Consider the following 15,600-nt stretch of genomic DNA (forward strand, 5'->3'; position numbering starts at 1 on the left):
CCCTGTTCTGTACTTCTATATAGTGTACAGTAGGACTGATTGTAGGCCTTCCCTGGTGTATTGACTAGAAATGTGGTTCATTAAAGGCGGGAGTGACACGCGCGCGCACACACACACACACACACACACACACACACACACACACACACACACACACACACACACACACACACACACACACACACACACACACACACACACACACACACACACACACACACACACACACACACACACACACACACACACACACACACACACACACACACACACACGTCTGCCTTTCTGGCGTGACTCACAGGGCACGCCTGACTGTTTGCCTTTGTGGTGACTTTATATCTGAAACCTCAGTCAGAGCCTTCCTCCCTTCGTGTACTAGAGGAGGACGGACACAGTGCTGCAGTCACTCTTCAACACCTCAACTCGTACTGAGTCTCGCTCAATCCTAATTTTTTTCCCCCTGGTCTCCGATGCCAGTTTTATTTTTCCCCACGGAGCCATTTAACAATTAAAAACCCAGGAAAAAGAACCTAATCTTAGCATATAATAGCATGTTTGTCCATTGCAGATACACTTAATAATCACTCTTCCATCGTTCATCTCCGCACACAACCATTTCAAAATGAAAGTCAACTCCCGAAGACGCTCAATTCTCCACGCTGTCACCGGGTAAAACCTGAAGTAAAGTAGAAACAACAGAAAGAGATCAGGCAGAGGAGAAGAATCCTCCTGCTTTCCATTTTGGTTTCAAACCCCCCGAGGGCCAGCAGCAGGAGCAGTGTGTTTGGATCGTCTGTCTTTTCAGCTGCATAAACTGGCAGTCAACCTGCAGTAAGTGTTTATCAGCCATCTGTCTCAAGCTCGGTGCATTTCTCTGCTCGCCTGCATCAGAGTCTAAATGCAGTCTTACACTCGCAACCCCCCCAAGGAGAAAAACATCTGCATGCGTCGTGATTCTTCTATCGTCCCTCTGCAAAATAATAAAGAGTCATCATGTTGTTTTAGGCTCAACGAGAGACATATTCAAATATATAAGTGCACAATTTCAAGTCTTGAGATATTTGTGAATGATCATCTGAGCTCGTTGACGTTGAAGGCCTCGAGAAACAGAAAACCCAAGACCCTACTGTCCATCCATATGTCTGTGTGTAAAAGCTCTAGGCTTGCGGTCTCAAAGGAATCCTGAACTATGAAGACAAAAAAACAAAAAACAGATTGAAGTTATGAACAGGCCCCAGGCTGGTGCTGGCTGGGGAAGCATGGCCAGAAATGTATCGTACAACACAGACAGAACCCCCGGAGCTGAACTGCTAAATCACACAGAAAAACTATTTTGGCATTGCAACGCCAATGGTCAAAATCAAGCCCGGCCGTGTCCTTAGAATAGAAACACACTCCGGTTCGCCACTTTTGTCTGAGCCCGTTGCCTTAACGACCGCGGCAGAGCCTAGAGAAACGCGAGGGAAGGAGGAAATGTGGAGGGGCAGAGGAAGAGTGTTGGTTGTGTGAGATAATCTGGTGAGCAGAGCGCGCTTGCTATAAATGAAACCTGAAGGCCAGGCACCAGCAGTAAATATTTAATGCCGCCGTTATGTGCACTGAAACCAACACGGACTCCATTCATAGCGACTGGGGAGGTTTCTCCTTCGGATGTACAAACCCAGAGAGAAAAAAACGTTCCCCAAATTTCTTAATTCGTGATTTCCAGTTGCAAATCATCTGGCTCATATAACCGAGGATGTTTTGCAGATTAACATTTGTTCGTGTTTTTACAGGTTTTTATATGTGCCGTGTCCAATTCCAGATGGTCGTCAGGCAGCAAAGTCCCGTAGCATTCAGGAAGTGGTGCGTTTTTTCGGTTCACGGTTGTTCTAGCTGAACACGACACAAGAAAAAGTGATTGGTCAGCGTTAGAAGTGATGAACTACTGTAAAGAAAGTCAAACTCGCAACTGTACACATCTACTTCTTTTCAAGAGATCCACTGTGTTGTCTGTATATCCCACAGAAGTGCAGTTAGTGTGTGTGTGTGTGTGTGTGTGTGTGTGTGTGTGTGTGTGTGTGTGTGTGTGTGTGTGTGTGTGTGTGTGTGTGTGTGTGTGTGTGTGTCCCAGGAGGCCTCTCCTCTTCACCTCTTTGCCCAGTGCCCCAGTTTGAAAGCTGTTGAATAATACAGCAGAAGCTCACTGAGGGAAATCAGAGACGGCCGCAGAGGAAACGAACACACACTCCGTTTGCTCGATCTTCACCCGTGTAGCGGTGTTTTAAAAGCCACTGTGATGGATGGAGGCTTTGTATCTTGAGACCATGACGAACACTAATCGATGCCTACACATCCAAGCAATGAGTCCAATGTGGATTCACATCATTTCCACAAGATAATAACAAATATTCTGGAATTTATGTCTATACGTTTGAACATAGTCACAAATGAGAATGAAATCGGCTGAACAGCGAAGATGACGAAAAGTAAACGAAAAAAACTGGGGTAAATTGAGGTCTGCAGAAAAAGAACAAGTGACAGTTCTGTTTGGAGCAATAAGAAACTCACACCACGATGCTTTCCAACAGCCAAACACCCTGAGGCTTTTATTCTGAAGTAGCTGTACATTTCTGTACATCCAGTACATGTCAAAACAGATATTTTGCTGCACCTTTTCTCAGAATTTTTTTTTAAAACAAGATATAATGTTAAGCAATGGCAGACAGCAACAAGATGGTTAAATCGGACCTCTGAAGATTTTCAATCGGACCAAACACATTCAGCACCAAAAGGTATTGAGGTTTGAGACCCACCTGCAGAGTTACTGCGTGTTCAGACATAAGTAGAACCAAAAAGCAACGTTTTGGAAACAACGTCCCGGTTATTAAAATGTCCAGAGGCTGCATTAGACCAACATCGTTCAGCTGATCTTAATTTAGCAGTTCAGGTCTATTTGAAGTTCTGACTGTCAAATATTTACAGGTGACTGGAGGAGGGTGGGATAGTGTCTGGTGACAATTGTTTGGTGGCGGAGAACAGTCGATTATTACGGTTACACTTCAATGCTGGTTTCATTGCTTCAGGACCCCAGAACAGCCGTGGGCCTATCACACTGAGGCAGACGAATGTGGCACAAAGTGCTCAACCCCTGATCCAGCCGCATACTCCCCCCCCAGATGTCTGCTGTGTGTGCGCATATGTACGCATGTCCCAGATGTAGCATGAGGCCTTACCATCCCCTGCTCCACCTTTACTACCAGACTGCTGTGGTATGCTGTTGTGCTCCCTCGTTCGTATTCCGTCTCCCTCCCTCCCTCACTCACACACCCCAGAGGGAGCAGAACCTGTCTAGGTGTGGCCACGCACGCAGAACTGCATCAAGGTGTATTCTACAGAACAGCATTGTTCCAAGAACATGGTCTGCTTGTTGGATCCTGACCTGACTCTGGATGTACTGAAGAGAAAGGCCAAGCTGGAACTGGTTAAATCCATGCATCAAACTCAACTACACTTTTCATTCTACACGTCTTCTATTAGAAGCTCCGCAGGCTAAATTCAGATTCTCTGTGACAAGGCGTCAGTTCCTTGTCGGCTTCTGAGCACTTCAAATCAATTCACTGTAGTTAAAACAGTCATGTAGAACTGTTTGGTTAGTTATCTTATCTCCCATTCATTTCTTATACGAAATGACACAATTCATTGTCCCCATGGGGCAATTGATCTTGGACTGAAGTGCTGCATACGTAACCGACTCCATAGAAACATAAAGCATATATATATATATATATATATACACAAAGCATAAGTGCAGTCAACCACACATTGCACATTTTACATTTTCACACATTTATTCATTATTTTACATTGGAGTACTCGCTATATCACCTGCCAAAGGGTACGAGCTCATAAGCTACATCCATATTAAATCAATATAAATATGTATTCGTTTTAAAAACAAAACGATCTCTGTCCACACAAGCATTTTAGCATTGTATCAATTTTAATGTCCCTGTCCATACTAACACACCTGAAAACGTACATCACGTGACCATTCATGTACACTGGGCATGTGCGTGCCAGTGTAAACAGGAAGCAGACCATCAACTCTGTAGTCAGTTGCTTAGTTACAGAAAATACTATAAAACAACAAACAACAAACAACTACAATGAAAAGGTTTCTTTACTCGGGCCGATGACGAGGGGGAACTAGTACTGACTGCAAGTGTTCACAACATTGGTTCACTGGTAGGCGAGTCGCGACCGATAAGAAACAATGAGGAAGTTAATATGCGGGGGGACTGTGTCATTGTTTCCAAACGTCTTCGCCTTTGCCCGTCCAAACTACAACGCAGTCCAGGAGTAACCGTAGGAGAGGTGATGCATTTTAAAACAAACACATAATGAGATGGGTCAGGCGATTATTCTATATGCTTGAGATTGTCTCATGCAGACATCCCACACCTGACTATGGTCTGTAATACAGGCTGGTAGAACAAAAACATAATCCTCTGGTCTGCACCATACACCCTTGAGGCCATGTAGGAGTATAATCTCTGCTGTAAACGAGAACGATGAGAGATTACAGCTTCTATTAGGGATTTTTATGACACTAATTGTGGGGAAAAGGTGTTTTATAGCTTTCTGACTGGCATCTCTGATTACTCCAATAATTCACTAACAATCGTCCAAAGGTATCTCACATGCCTACCCTGCCCACCTTTCTGTTCATCTCAGATACATGTCATACTGGCATATTTAATCTGGTGATCTGAGCTGGGAGATAATCTGTGTGTTGAGTAGTGGTGGGGTGGTCTGTCCCCCACTGGCAGATGTTGCTGAATTGTCACGCTGGCTTCGAGAGGACGACCAGATTAAGGACAACCTCCTACACTGAACAATACATACTTGGTGTACACACACAGGCAATGGGTGCCGACATGACGTTCCATCCACGCTGACATATAAACCATTAAATAGACATGACATCTCCTCTGATAAAAAAAGAAATTCGTACCTTAAAACCTTTAGTCCTTGTAGAGTCACAGGTAAGTGAATTCGGCAACAGCTGATCAATATTAGAAATAGAGAGGGGTAACAAACAAATGGTTTGGTCCCCAGATTGGTGCAAGGGTTGGGAGTATATCACATATTTCTCTTTAATCCCTTACAACACACACTGTCTGTTGAATTAAATGATGTAGGCCACGAAGAAGGACGCTTTCAAAACAGTAAGACCAATAAGATGAAAAATAAATCTTGTATTTTGGTCAAGCGCAACACTGAACAGCATGCATCGACTCGCCCACAAACAAACACATACATCGAAAGGAAATGCTTTTTATAAGGTGTTGAAAGAAAGTGTGCTAATGTAGGCAACGCACATTTAACTATAGCCTCCAGTGAACAAGAAGGCCTCCCTTACAACTTCCGAAGACAGACCAAAATAGCGACAGTAAGAACAAGGTTTCACTTCTTTCAATACATTCAATTTGTATTGAATTTGATTTTGAACACACTCCCTCTCTTCTCTCTCAGGTGCAGGATGATAGCACAGCTCTGGAGTGCCGTTTCCAAAAATACATGGCCCTGCAGTTCAGAGCGGAGCGGCTGCAGGCTCACAGATACATGTATGAACGCTATCTGCATTGTGCAGCCATGGAGACAGCACAGAGACTCAAGGGCAGCCAGAGACAGTCAAGAGGACACAGCAGGTGAACGGTGTCGCAGAGCCACCGGCAACATTTCACACTGGTATCTTACCAAATGACTGTGGTGAAGATGGGGACATTTTTATTGCGTCATATTGGACATATTTGCAGGTCTTAATTAAATTTTCTCTGCAAAACACTGCAGTGTCCTCCGATCTGGAAAGTAACTGCAGCAGTGAACACAGCACGATGCTCTTGATTGTTTTGCATCACAAGTGCAGCCCGATCTAACACCTACAAACGGAGGGGGTGTGGTGTGATGCCACTGTGATTCTTCCACTGAATCACTACTGAGCCGTTTGTTCAGGAGGAACTATAATAAGCATAGATGAACTACGGCTTTGTCTTTTTTACTTCAGTCTTCACTTGATTTCCCTGTATGTTAGATGGACCATAGATGACGGACAATATAATTAGGAAATAATTTTCTCACACACACACACACACACACACACACACACACACACACACACACACACACACACACACACACACACACACACACACACACACACACACACACACACACACACACACACACACACACACACACACACACACACACACACACACACACACACACACACACACATCCACCCGTGCAGAAGGTGAGGACATGAGACGGGCCCACGCTTGTTTAACTACACTGTGTTTACCAGAAGCCTCGGCAGACAAACCCACAGCTAAGTGGCTCTGCTGGAAAACTAGGGGGGGGGGGGGCTCACTTTCAACCTACAGGCATCGCCCCCCTCTGCAAGACCCATAATATAACCGTGCCCCCACACTTCACACTCATAAACACAGGCATTTAAACACACACACCTTTCATTCTGCTGCTGTCCATGAAAAAAACAACGCCCCCTCTCCAACTTCTCAAATACACTGGGTCTCTGCTGAAATAAACAAATGTTAGAACAATCAGCTCTCCATATAAAAGTCCAGTAGGAGTCTGACATTAGGCTGCAAGAGTGATGATCCTGCATCACTGATGAGCCCGTTGCATTAATCTGTGATGAATTATCATTAGTGCAACGAGGAGACGAGTCAATAGTGCAGAGCTGCCGCAATTATTCTTATCATAGACTATCGATCTATTATCTAAACATGGATAACATCCTGGAGCTTATTCTGTCCAACACGCAGATATATTTAGTTTGCGATGACAATACAGAAAGGCAACAAATCTTGCAAATAGAAACAAAGTGAGTTATCAGTTTGATATCTTTTGACTTCTTGTCAATTGTTTCAGAATAAGCAGCACCTCTGTGCATTGAAGTGATTTACATCGAGCAGTGTTCTTTGGATAACAAAGTACTGTGGTCAACAGAAATACAAAACGGCAAAACGTTGATCAAAAAAAAGTAAGTTAGTATGTTCCTTTAAATTCTTGGTTGAGGATACACTTGAGGGGAGGGGGTGTCTGAGCTTCAAGCTAAAACCATCAACAAGAACACTGGCAGCCGACCAAAAGGAAATTCTTAGTCCTTGTTGTCGCCAATTTCAATTCATCAGTGGGAAATGCCGTTTACTAATCCTCATGACTGCAAACAATAGCCAAGAAGTAAGCTTGTGTGGCAGCCACAGTGAGTGCGAGAGAGCCGAGGTCGTATCGGCGGTGAACTGAAGCCGGGGATTTTGCGGCTGTTATGACATGCGAACCCAGCCGAGCGCGTTCTGCCCCAAAATGCAATGCACACAAAGAGAGTGGGAGAGAAACAGACCGTGAAGAAATCTCTTTGAAACAGAAACACATTAGGCTTCACCACCTCGACACACACACAGGCCCCACAACCGACCAATGTCAATAACAGCCCTGGGCTACACGCGAGCTACGACCTCTCGGCCGATTGGACCGTGCGTCTGCAGCTCGGCGTGCAGGGCTGCTCCGGTCTGCACTGGGAACCCGGAGCAATGTAAACGCTTCCATCACAGGGCGGCGGTGGCCGAAAAACTTTGCTGCACACAAATATTTGGAGCAAAGATTGGCGCCACAACATCTGCAACATTGTAACAGGCTGGAAATGAGTGCCCCCACCCCCCAGTGAGCAGCCTCTGCCCCCGAAGAGGATTCTCCCTCTCGTGTCTCCACCACGTCGACCACATCTGCAATCCTGCAAACCCCCAACTCTTTTTTTTTTTCTTTCTTGTCTGGCAAAAAAAAAAAAAGCAGGACACCCCGCCCCCCCTTTAGTAAAAAGTCACCTCCCACTATCCTAGCAGGCTATAATGGGCCACCAAAGGAATGTCTCCCCTGCATGCTCTCTCACCGCCACCAAAGGCAGAACAGAGAGAAAGACAGCGAGGGGGGGGCTGAGAGGGGTTGCATTCCTCCCTGCTCTGTCGTCTCGCTGGCTGTCTGCTGGACTGACTGGTTCGTTGTTTAGGTCCACAAGCGGACTCTCGATCGCAGTCAGCTGAGGCGGAGGGCTTTCCCACAGCTGACCTGGAATCAGCTGGCAGTGAGGGAATGACCGAAGACCAAAACTTCCACTAGGCCAAAATGCATGTGGAAGCCTACCGAGAGAAAACACGTACAACAATTTACTTCTTCAAGTTCTTCTCTAAATATTCAGCTTTCAAAAGTGAAGTGAAGATTGTCTGTAAGCGGAGGAACTATTTACTGAGTTAATCGCCTTAGCACTTCCTACAGTTTGAATAAAAATGAACAGAATTGTGTTGAAATAATGAATAGTTATTATGTTTAGAATATTTTAGAATTATTTTCCACTTTTGAAAGAGGAAGACATATGCTGCTGGTTTCACTGTTCACCCGAGGCAAAGAAAACCGAATTAACAGATAAACATTTGCGATTAAAGGGGGAAGGACTCACTAACTACAACTACTACTTTCATTCAAGAGATGAGCCGCTTCCTCGTGCCGGCCACATCCCAGTCAGGTTGGTCCAGCTACCAGCCAATCACAGTCACGGAGAGACGGACAATCAATCAAAGCATTTCCTGCTTTCTTTTATAACCTCTACAAATGGACCATTGTCCATTGTTGTTCGGCAAGCAGGCCATTTAGCCGACCTTCCTCAGACTTTTTCATCTCCCTTCATGTTTTTGAATGTTTCTGGAACAGGAACGCAGGCAGCTCGTTATGCAGCCAGATCTTAGCCAAAGTAGTAACGATTGCAGGATGCATTGTTTGGTCCATTTGTCCTGGCAGAATCTCACTCGCAGCTCCTCCTGGGCCAACCCAAGACCATCTGAACTGACTCCGCCCGCCCGCCCGCCCGCCCGCCAGCTACACAGAATGCATGTGAAAGTGGGCGCCAGAAGAACAAACTAACATTGTGTCCAGCTGCCCACCTTGCCTGCGATGGGAGGAAAAAAAAATGCCGCGTGTGTGTGTGTGTTACATGTGAGGGGAACTGGTGCGGTATGTCAAGGGAGGCTGACGACAAACAAAAGACTGGAAAAAATAGTGATTTCTTGTGTGACAAGAATAAGTATAAACGGAACCTAACTAACCATCTGATTCAAAAGAACAGAAAAATTATCACAAGATACTTCAAATGATCTCATGTCGTGGTCTTCCCACGTTTCCATCAAATACAACTGCAGGTCTGTTCAGCCGTGAGTCTATATCACAGTCTAGCCTCAATCACTGCAGTGCAAACTGACTGCAGACTGTCAGTATAGGAAATGAACACAGATAAAACACAAGTCAGTCAACACAACTGATGCTGCCACCGGAACACATCATTTTCCACGATTAGTGCGACACACAAGCCAAGGGCAGGGAATAAAAATATTAACCCAGTTAATAAATACCAGAACTGCTATGATATTATTGTTTTGTTCTATTAACCCAGCATCGCTGCATCAGAGGGGGAACGGTGGAACAAGCGCTAGTGATTTCAAAAATGCATCACCTTGACAAATGCTGCAGACTGTTCCAGGCCCTTCGCCTTGTGTACTTTACTGCTTTCCTTGTGAGCTTATCCGCCCACCCCGCCGCACTTTCTCCCTGAATCATGACATGAGAAAATATGCGTGGCCAAAATGTCGCTGAAAAAGCGGGAGGCACAATAAAAAAAAAAAACTCTGATGGCGGCACTGCGTACTTTGACATGTTCCAACGTGTGGTGGATCCCCGAGGACGGCGGGAGAAAGACTTAATAACATGTTTGTCAGGGGAGAAGCCTCGGCTGCAACGCACCGCCGTTAAACTGGACTCTGCTGGGCTCAGTCGGGCTTCTCCGGGGTGTTGAGCAACGTTGCTCAAAATGGACAACTGGAAACACACCGCAAGGACAAAGTCGGCCTCTGCCAAGGAAACACAAATTCACACTGCGCAACGTGGAAATATCCCAACGACGAGACTCCTACAACAAGTTAGTCTTGTGCAGAGTGAACCCTACGTCTTCTTTTTAACGCGACAACTGCATCTTCTTTTTTTTGTCAACTGAACAGAGAGACGAGGCCCGTCCGTGCAGATTAAAACTTTTTTTATTCACAAGCAGATAAAGTCCTAATCTTTGGAGGGAAACATTTTGGCTCCATTATATAACGTGAAAACTATGTTCTACCTACAGTGTTTGAATGTCAACTGCTGCCTTTATCACATGACATCTCACTGCCTCCTTCCTCAGTTTTTCCTCTCTCGCTCACTGTGGACAACATATAAATGCAACAATGCAAAAAAAAACTAAAAGTCCCAAGCATTGCTGTCTTTTCCCCCTCTTGTATTACTCAACATGGTAAATGTGCAAAAGTCAGCACGGTGGAGAAAAAAATAAATGATCTGCCTTCAAACTGCCCCCATTTTTGACTTTACAGACTCGCCCCTCATACCCTACAAGGACAAACCATTCCCACACTCATTAGATCCACTTCTCTCTTGATATTCCTGCGGGAGGCGTTTGCTCCCGTTTGCGCAATAACTGGCACGGTGAGCGTGAATACACCGCAGGAATTTCCCCCCCCCCCACCTCACTGCAACCGGCACAGCTCGAGCTTGGAAGCGGGACACGTCCCCAGCCTGTACCCTCCTCAGTCAACTAAACGCCCATCAGCATCCACTGAGGAGTGTAGATTTGGGAATGCAGAGGAGTTGAACCTCGGCCCGGGTTTGCACAATGAGCCTTGCTCTGTTAATGATTGGTCGGATAAACCCTCCTGTTAATGAAACTTTGACCCCTGCGAACTCTGGACAAACAACGCAGAGTGCACACGCAGTCGACTAAATGGCATCAGGTACAGACGGTGGACCGGACGCGCCAGGTTTGACGGTGGCGGACTGCAGGAATGTCCGAGGTTGGAAACTAAAATGCTGAGTGGCCTAATAAAAATGCGCAATTCAATGCTTGGCATGTTGTCACACCACTAGAAAGTATGCCAGTCATCCGACTAGTGAGTGAACAAGGTAGAGTGCATAGCCTGGTTAGCACTGCACGCACGCACGCGCACACACGCACACACACAATCATTCCACACCGTCAAGTAATGGTTCTTCAAATTACCCTTGGTTAAACTGCCTCTCCACGCCCTTATGAGAATTTAAAAAACTGCATATAATTTGAGAGATTTCTTCTCGCAGCTATGATCATTGAGCATGGAGGTTGCCCAAAGTGGGAACACTGGGTACAAGAACTAGGTCACAGTGGACTAGAAACTATTCATGGATGGCTTTTATTGCCATCCGAGAGGAAAACTGTGCACAGGTAGCAAAGTATTTCTCCAGACGTTGGCATCAACCGCAGCCCAGCGGCATATATTACAAAAAGACAAAAACACGTCAACCAGGAAGAAATTAGATGAAATTAGATGGAGAGTAGAGGAAGATGGGGGGGAAGAGCAGAGTTGTGTCGTTTGCATGACAGAAGTGGAGACGGTTGGGGTGGTGTTTGGTTAGGACCCAAATAAATCCTGTTTCCAAGTGGTTTGGTGTCTGAGACTCACGCAGAACATTGCTGAAGCAGTTGAAAATGTGCAGCACAGCACGTGGGCGTTTGGTGAAATGAGTGTGGCGACAGAAACTCGCGTATCGCAGGGGCTGTTGAGTAATATGAGTAAAAGCAGCAGATGTAACTGTTGCCTGCATGTACAGTGTTGGACATGCTCGACACAACATTCGCTCGCGATTGCCGCTAAACCCCTTTTACACCAACGTGGAACCAACCGAGTGGAGCATTGTGACCAAAAGCAAATCCGTTCGGAAGCCGAAACTATTCATGAGTGGACTGCGATGGCGGCAGTGGGCGTGGCACATTTGAACGGTGGGAACGAGGATAAAACGGGCAACAATGAGGAAGGGATGTGAGAAACAAGAGTCAGAAAAAAAGCATAGTCTGACGAGAACTAACAACAGCACCAACGCTGGCAGGTAATCGGGGCGATCCGCCATCTCGCTCGCACCGCTCCCTTCTGCTGTGTGTGTGTGTGTGTGTGTGTGTGTGTGTGTGTGTGTGTGTGTGTGTGTGACGCCCTTCGTCAACCACAATCCCCTTCGACTGCAACGGTTTCCGATCGAAAAACTGGTGGAAACTGGCAGGTTTCGCGGAAGTTCCCTGGAAGATCCTGAACAGAACCGGGCTCAGGAACCAGAGCTGCAGTATGTGGAAAAAGGGGGTGTGTCGTCTGCAAAGGGCTCATGCTGTCATTCGCTCTCGAAAATAGCTGTAATGCTTCAAATACTCTTGAGGTTTTGGAAAGAGTTGCTAATCACATCAGGAATTCCACCAGCAGACCACGAGTTTCAGTGACAATGTTCCCCAGATGCCTTTGAAACGACCGGCCCAGAGTTGAAACTTGCTCCAAAAAAAAGGACAGAATCACGATCAGTTTGATTCAACGAGATGACACGATGAACCGATGCCGTGTATCGGCCCAGAATCACCATCAGTTTGATTCAACGCCATGACACGATGAACCGATGCCGTGTATCGGCCCAGAATCACCATCAGTTTGATTCAACGCCATGACACGATGAACCGGAGGCTGTGTATCGGCCCAGAGCACCGCGGTATCGGTCGGACATCGCGCATGCGCCTCGGCGATCTCATCGGCCTCCGAGCAGCCGGGGCAGGGGAACACACAAGGCGGGACATGGATAACCTGAACCATCCAGAGAAATAAACTCTGCACAAATCTGCACAATCACAATTTTTGATTTTGTATGCAACAGTGCGGCGCCCTGTTTCCGCTCGGGGGGGGGGAGAATCACCTTTCACAGAGAAAGCAGAAAAGCAGCAGCTAAATGCGAGTCACACTTTCTCATTCAGGGAAGGTGAATTAGAGGAAGAGCCGATCGGCGATTAATCGGTGAAACGAGACACCGAGGGGAGCCGGGCTGGGGGGGTGCAATGGCTGACATGAAGCGGGGCACTGGGTGCAGCTGCGGGGTTTGTGGAGCAGGTCCGAGGCCCGTAGTCGGGTTCTGACCTCCACTCCCCATCCCATCCCTGCCCTGCCCTGCCATTTTCTTTCCGCCCGCCTCCGCCTCCTCCTCCTCCTCCTCCTCAGCCCGGCTCGGCTCGACTCGACTCGGTTCGGCTCGACTCGGCCCGGGCCCTACTTCGGTGTCCTTACCTTCCTCTGCTGTTTCTCCCAGGCCGGGTCCAGCAGCAGGTCCCGGTCCCAGTCGTTCTCTTGCTCCATGTATGTCTGCACCTCGCCCGTCGAAGATTGGTTATTGGCAGCGTGGTAATCTACCATGTCAGCAAAGAGGAACCCGAGTGCGCCGCGGAGCGACTGTCAGCAGTGTGTGCGTGGGGCGTACGAGAATAAAAGAAATCAAATAGAAATAAAATTGTTGGGGGGGGGGGAAGCAACTACGTGCCGAATCGGAGAGGCGGGATGGGGAGGGATACACCGCCGCGGGACGTGTCCGTCGTTTCTCGCCGTGAGAGCGCGCGGAGCTGTGATGAAGCCCCGGTGTGTGCAGTCCGAAGAGCCCCGCTGCCGCTGTGAGAAGAAGAGCTCTCCCCCTCCGCACGGTGAGGCTGCTGGGAGGAACCGGCCGCAGCGACGAGCCGGGCGCGCCGAGGGAGCGGCGCTTCCGGCGGCACCCTTCAGAGTAAACCAATGTGCCACTTTATCGACCGCTTCCATGAAGCACGCGTAGATTCTTTCTTTGTTTTTGATTCAGTTTCCTTCATGTCATTGTTTTTTGGGGCTTTATTTTTTTTTTGTTTTTTCTAGGATTCACCAGTTTACTGCATACGTTTTTTTTTTTTCTTTTTCCATTTGTTTTCATCAAAACCAACATCATATGTTAATAAATTAGTTATTAGTCGTGCGTCATTAAATGCGCGCCTCCACAGTAAAACATGTGCATTTATCATTGTTTTTTATCATTTAGCAATTTTCCATTAAGAGAGTCTCTTGATGGTCAGTGTGAAGTATAAATGCAGTGAGGTTTTATTTTGAAGGCACCGTCGCCCATTTCCTGGTACAAACCCCCGCATTTCTGTACACGTCGAGCAGCTTCTTACAGGCCCAGACAGCTCATGAATATTCATGACCCATTTTGGGCGTGAGCTGCTGAAACGATGAAACGTCATACATCGGAAATATTAAAAACTCTGCAAAGTTTAAAACAATAACAGTCAAGTTTTAAAATGTTATATGTTTAACATTTCGACGGTTAAAATAAACACGTAAATTAACCGCAAAGTTTCTGATTTAAGATTTGTCTTTCAAGAGATTTCATTATTAAGTGTCAGGCAAACAAATTATGACATCTTTCTTATCAAATCAATTCATGTATACTTCAGAAATCATTATGATTATCTAATGCATAATTTAGCACTGAAAGAATTCTATTTGTTAATGATTCAAAGAGACGAAAAACCTGGTGTTCCGAAGGTCTTGACCTCTCTGAGCATCACAAGATCGTGTTTTGAGGCCAGAGGATGCTGAATTGAATCGCAAACAGAAACATTGCAATAATATAAAACACCATTCGATGATGTAAAACATCAAATAATGTCCAGTGTCCCATCCTCTTCTGAAAATGAAAAAAACAAACATTGAAACAACCTGGAGAGGGAAATCAATCTTTAGTAGATGAATTGTGTGCAGCGTATGTGAACACCGAGGGGTCATGATCCAAACACTGACCCAGAGAACTGACATCATAAAAACAGGAAGGCCTGAGCTGCAGCGTCATCCATCACATCCGCCTGGGCAGAGGCTCCGGCTGGCTCGCGGGATGACTGTCCCGTCTGCAGGAGCCACCTACAGAAGTAGGTCATGCTCAGCCTGTCCTGGCCCATTAGCGTCACCGCGGCCCAGAGCAGCATATAGACATCAGCCTCGATGCTGCCATGTGATGCCGCACAGGGGAGCTCTGCTACCAGCAGCTCTACGATTGGTCACAACAGGCCCGGGTCACAATTGCAGTCTACTCTGGTCTCATTAGCAGGAACAAGACACTTGCTAATAGATGCATATTTGCATGTAATCTTCCAAAAGGGTTTTCAATTCAAATGCTACAAATATATGTCTTTGACGAGTTTTGACAGGAGAGTTGGTTCACCTTAATTACAAAAATTATATTTTGTAACTGAAAATCTGTGTCCGTCCATGTAAACAGTTTCCCCAATAGTCCCCATGAAAGGTTTATTCATTTAGTTATTCCACAGGGACACTTCTGGAAATAGATTACTGAAATATTTAGATGCAACGTTATACGAAGCTGCGAGCACCACAAACAAGACAGTTCTCCTCTATTGTATGGCAGCAGACAGCAGAGAGATATCTCAAACCTTACGGCAATTTTTTTTTAAATATCTGCAAATAAAAACAAAAACTTGTATGAACATATACCAGAGGAGGGAACTGCTGAATTTTTTTTTTACCTGTAATTTCACACTGCCATAACACAGAAATTGCTTTATGAGACAATTAAAGCAACATTTAGTTCTTTCAAATTTCATACAGGGATGCGAACACACACACA

The 15,600-nt window shown here is 46.1% G+C and overlaps 1 protein-coding gene across 2 annotated transcripts in view; it reads right to left on the reverse strand.

Moving 5' to 3' along the window:
* actn4 (actinin, alpha 4) overlaps positions 1–13,627 on the reverse strand; it is a 54,648-nt gene extending 41,021 nt beyond the window's left edge. For both annotated transcript variants that reach the window (XM_035621750.2, XM_035621751.2), the window contains exon 1: positions 13,227–13,627. In XM_035621750.2, coding sequence (XP_035477643.1) covers positions 13,227–13,352 — 126 coding nt within the window. In that variant the 5' untranslated portion in view covers positions 13,353–13,627. The remainder of the gene's footprint in view (positions 1–13,226) is intronic.
* Positions 13,628–15,600: the final 1,973 nt, after the last annotated feature.

Source organism: Scophthalmus maximus, chromosome 11, assembly GCF_022379125.1.
Source record: "Scophthalmus maximus strain ysfricsl-2021 chromosome 11, ASM2237912v1, whole genome shotgun sequence".
In the NCBI taxonomy this organism is placed as follows: Eukaryota; Metazoa; Chordata; class Actinopteri; order Pleuronectiformes; family Scophthalmidae; genus Scophthalmus; species Scophthalmus maximus.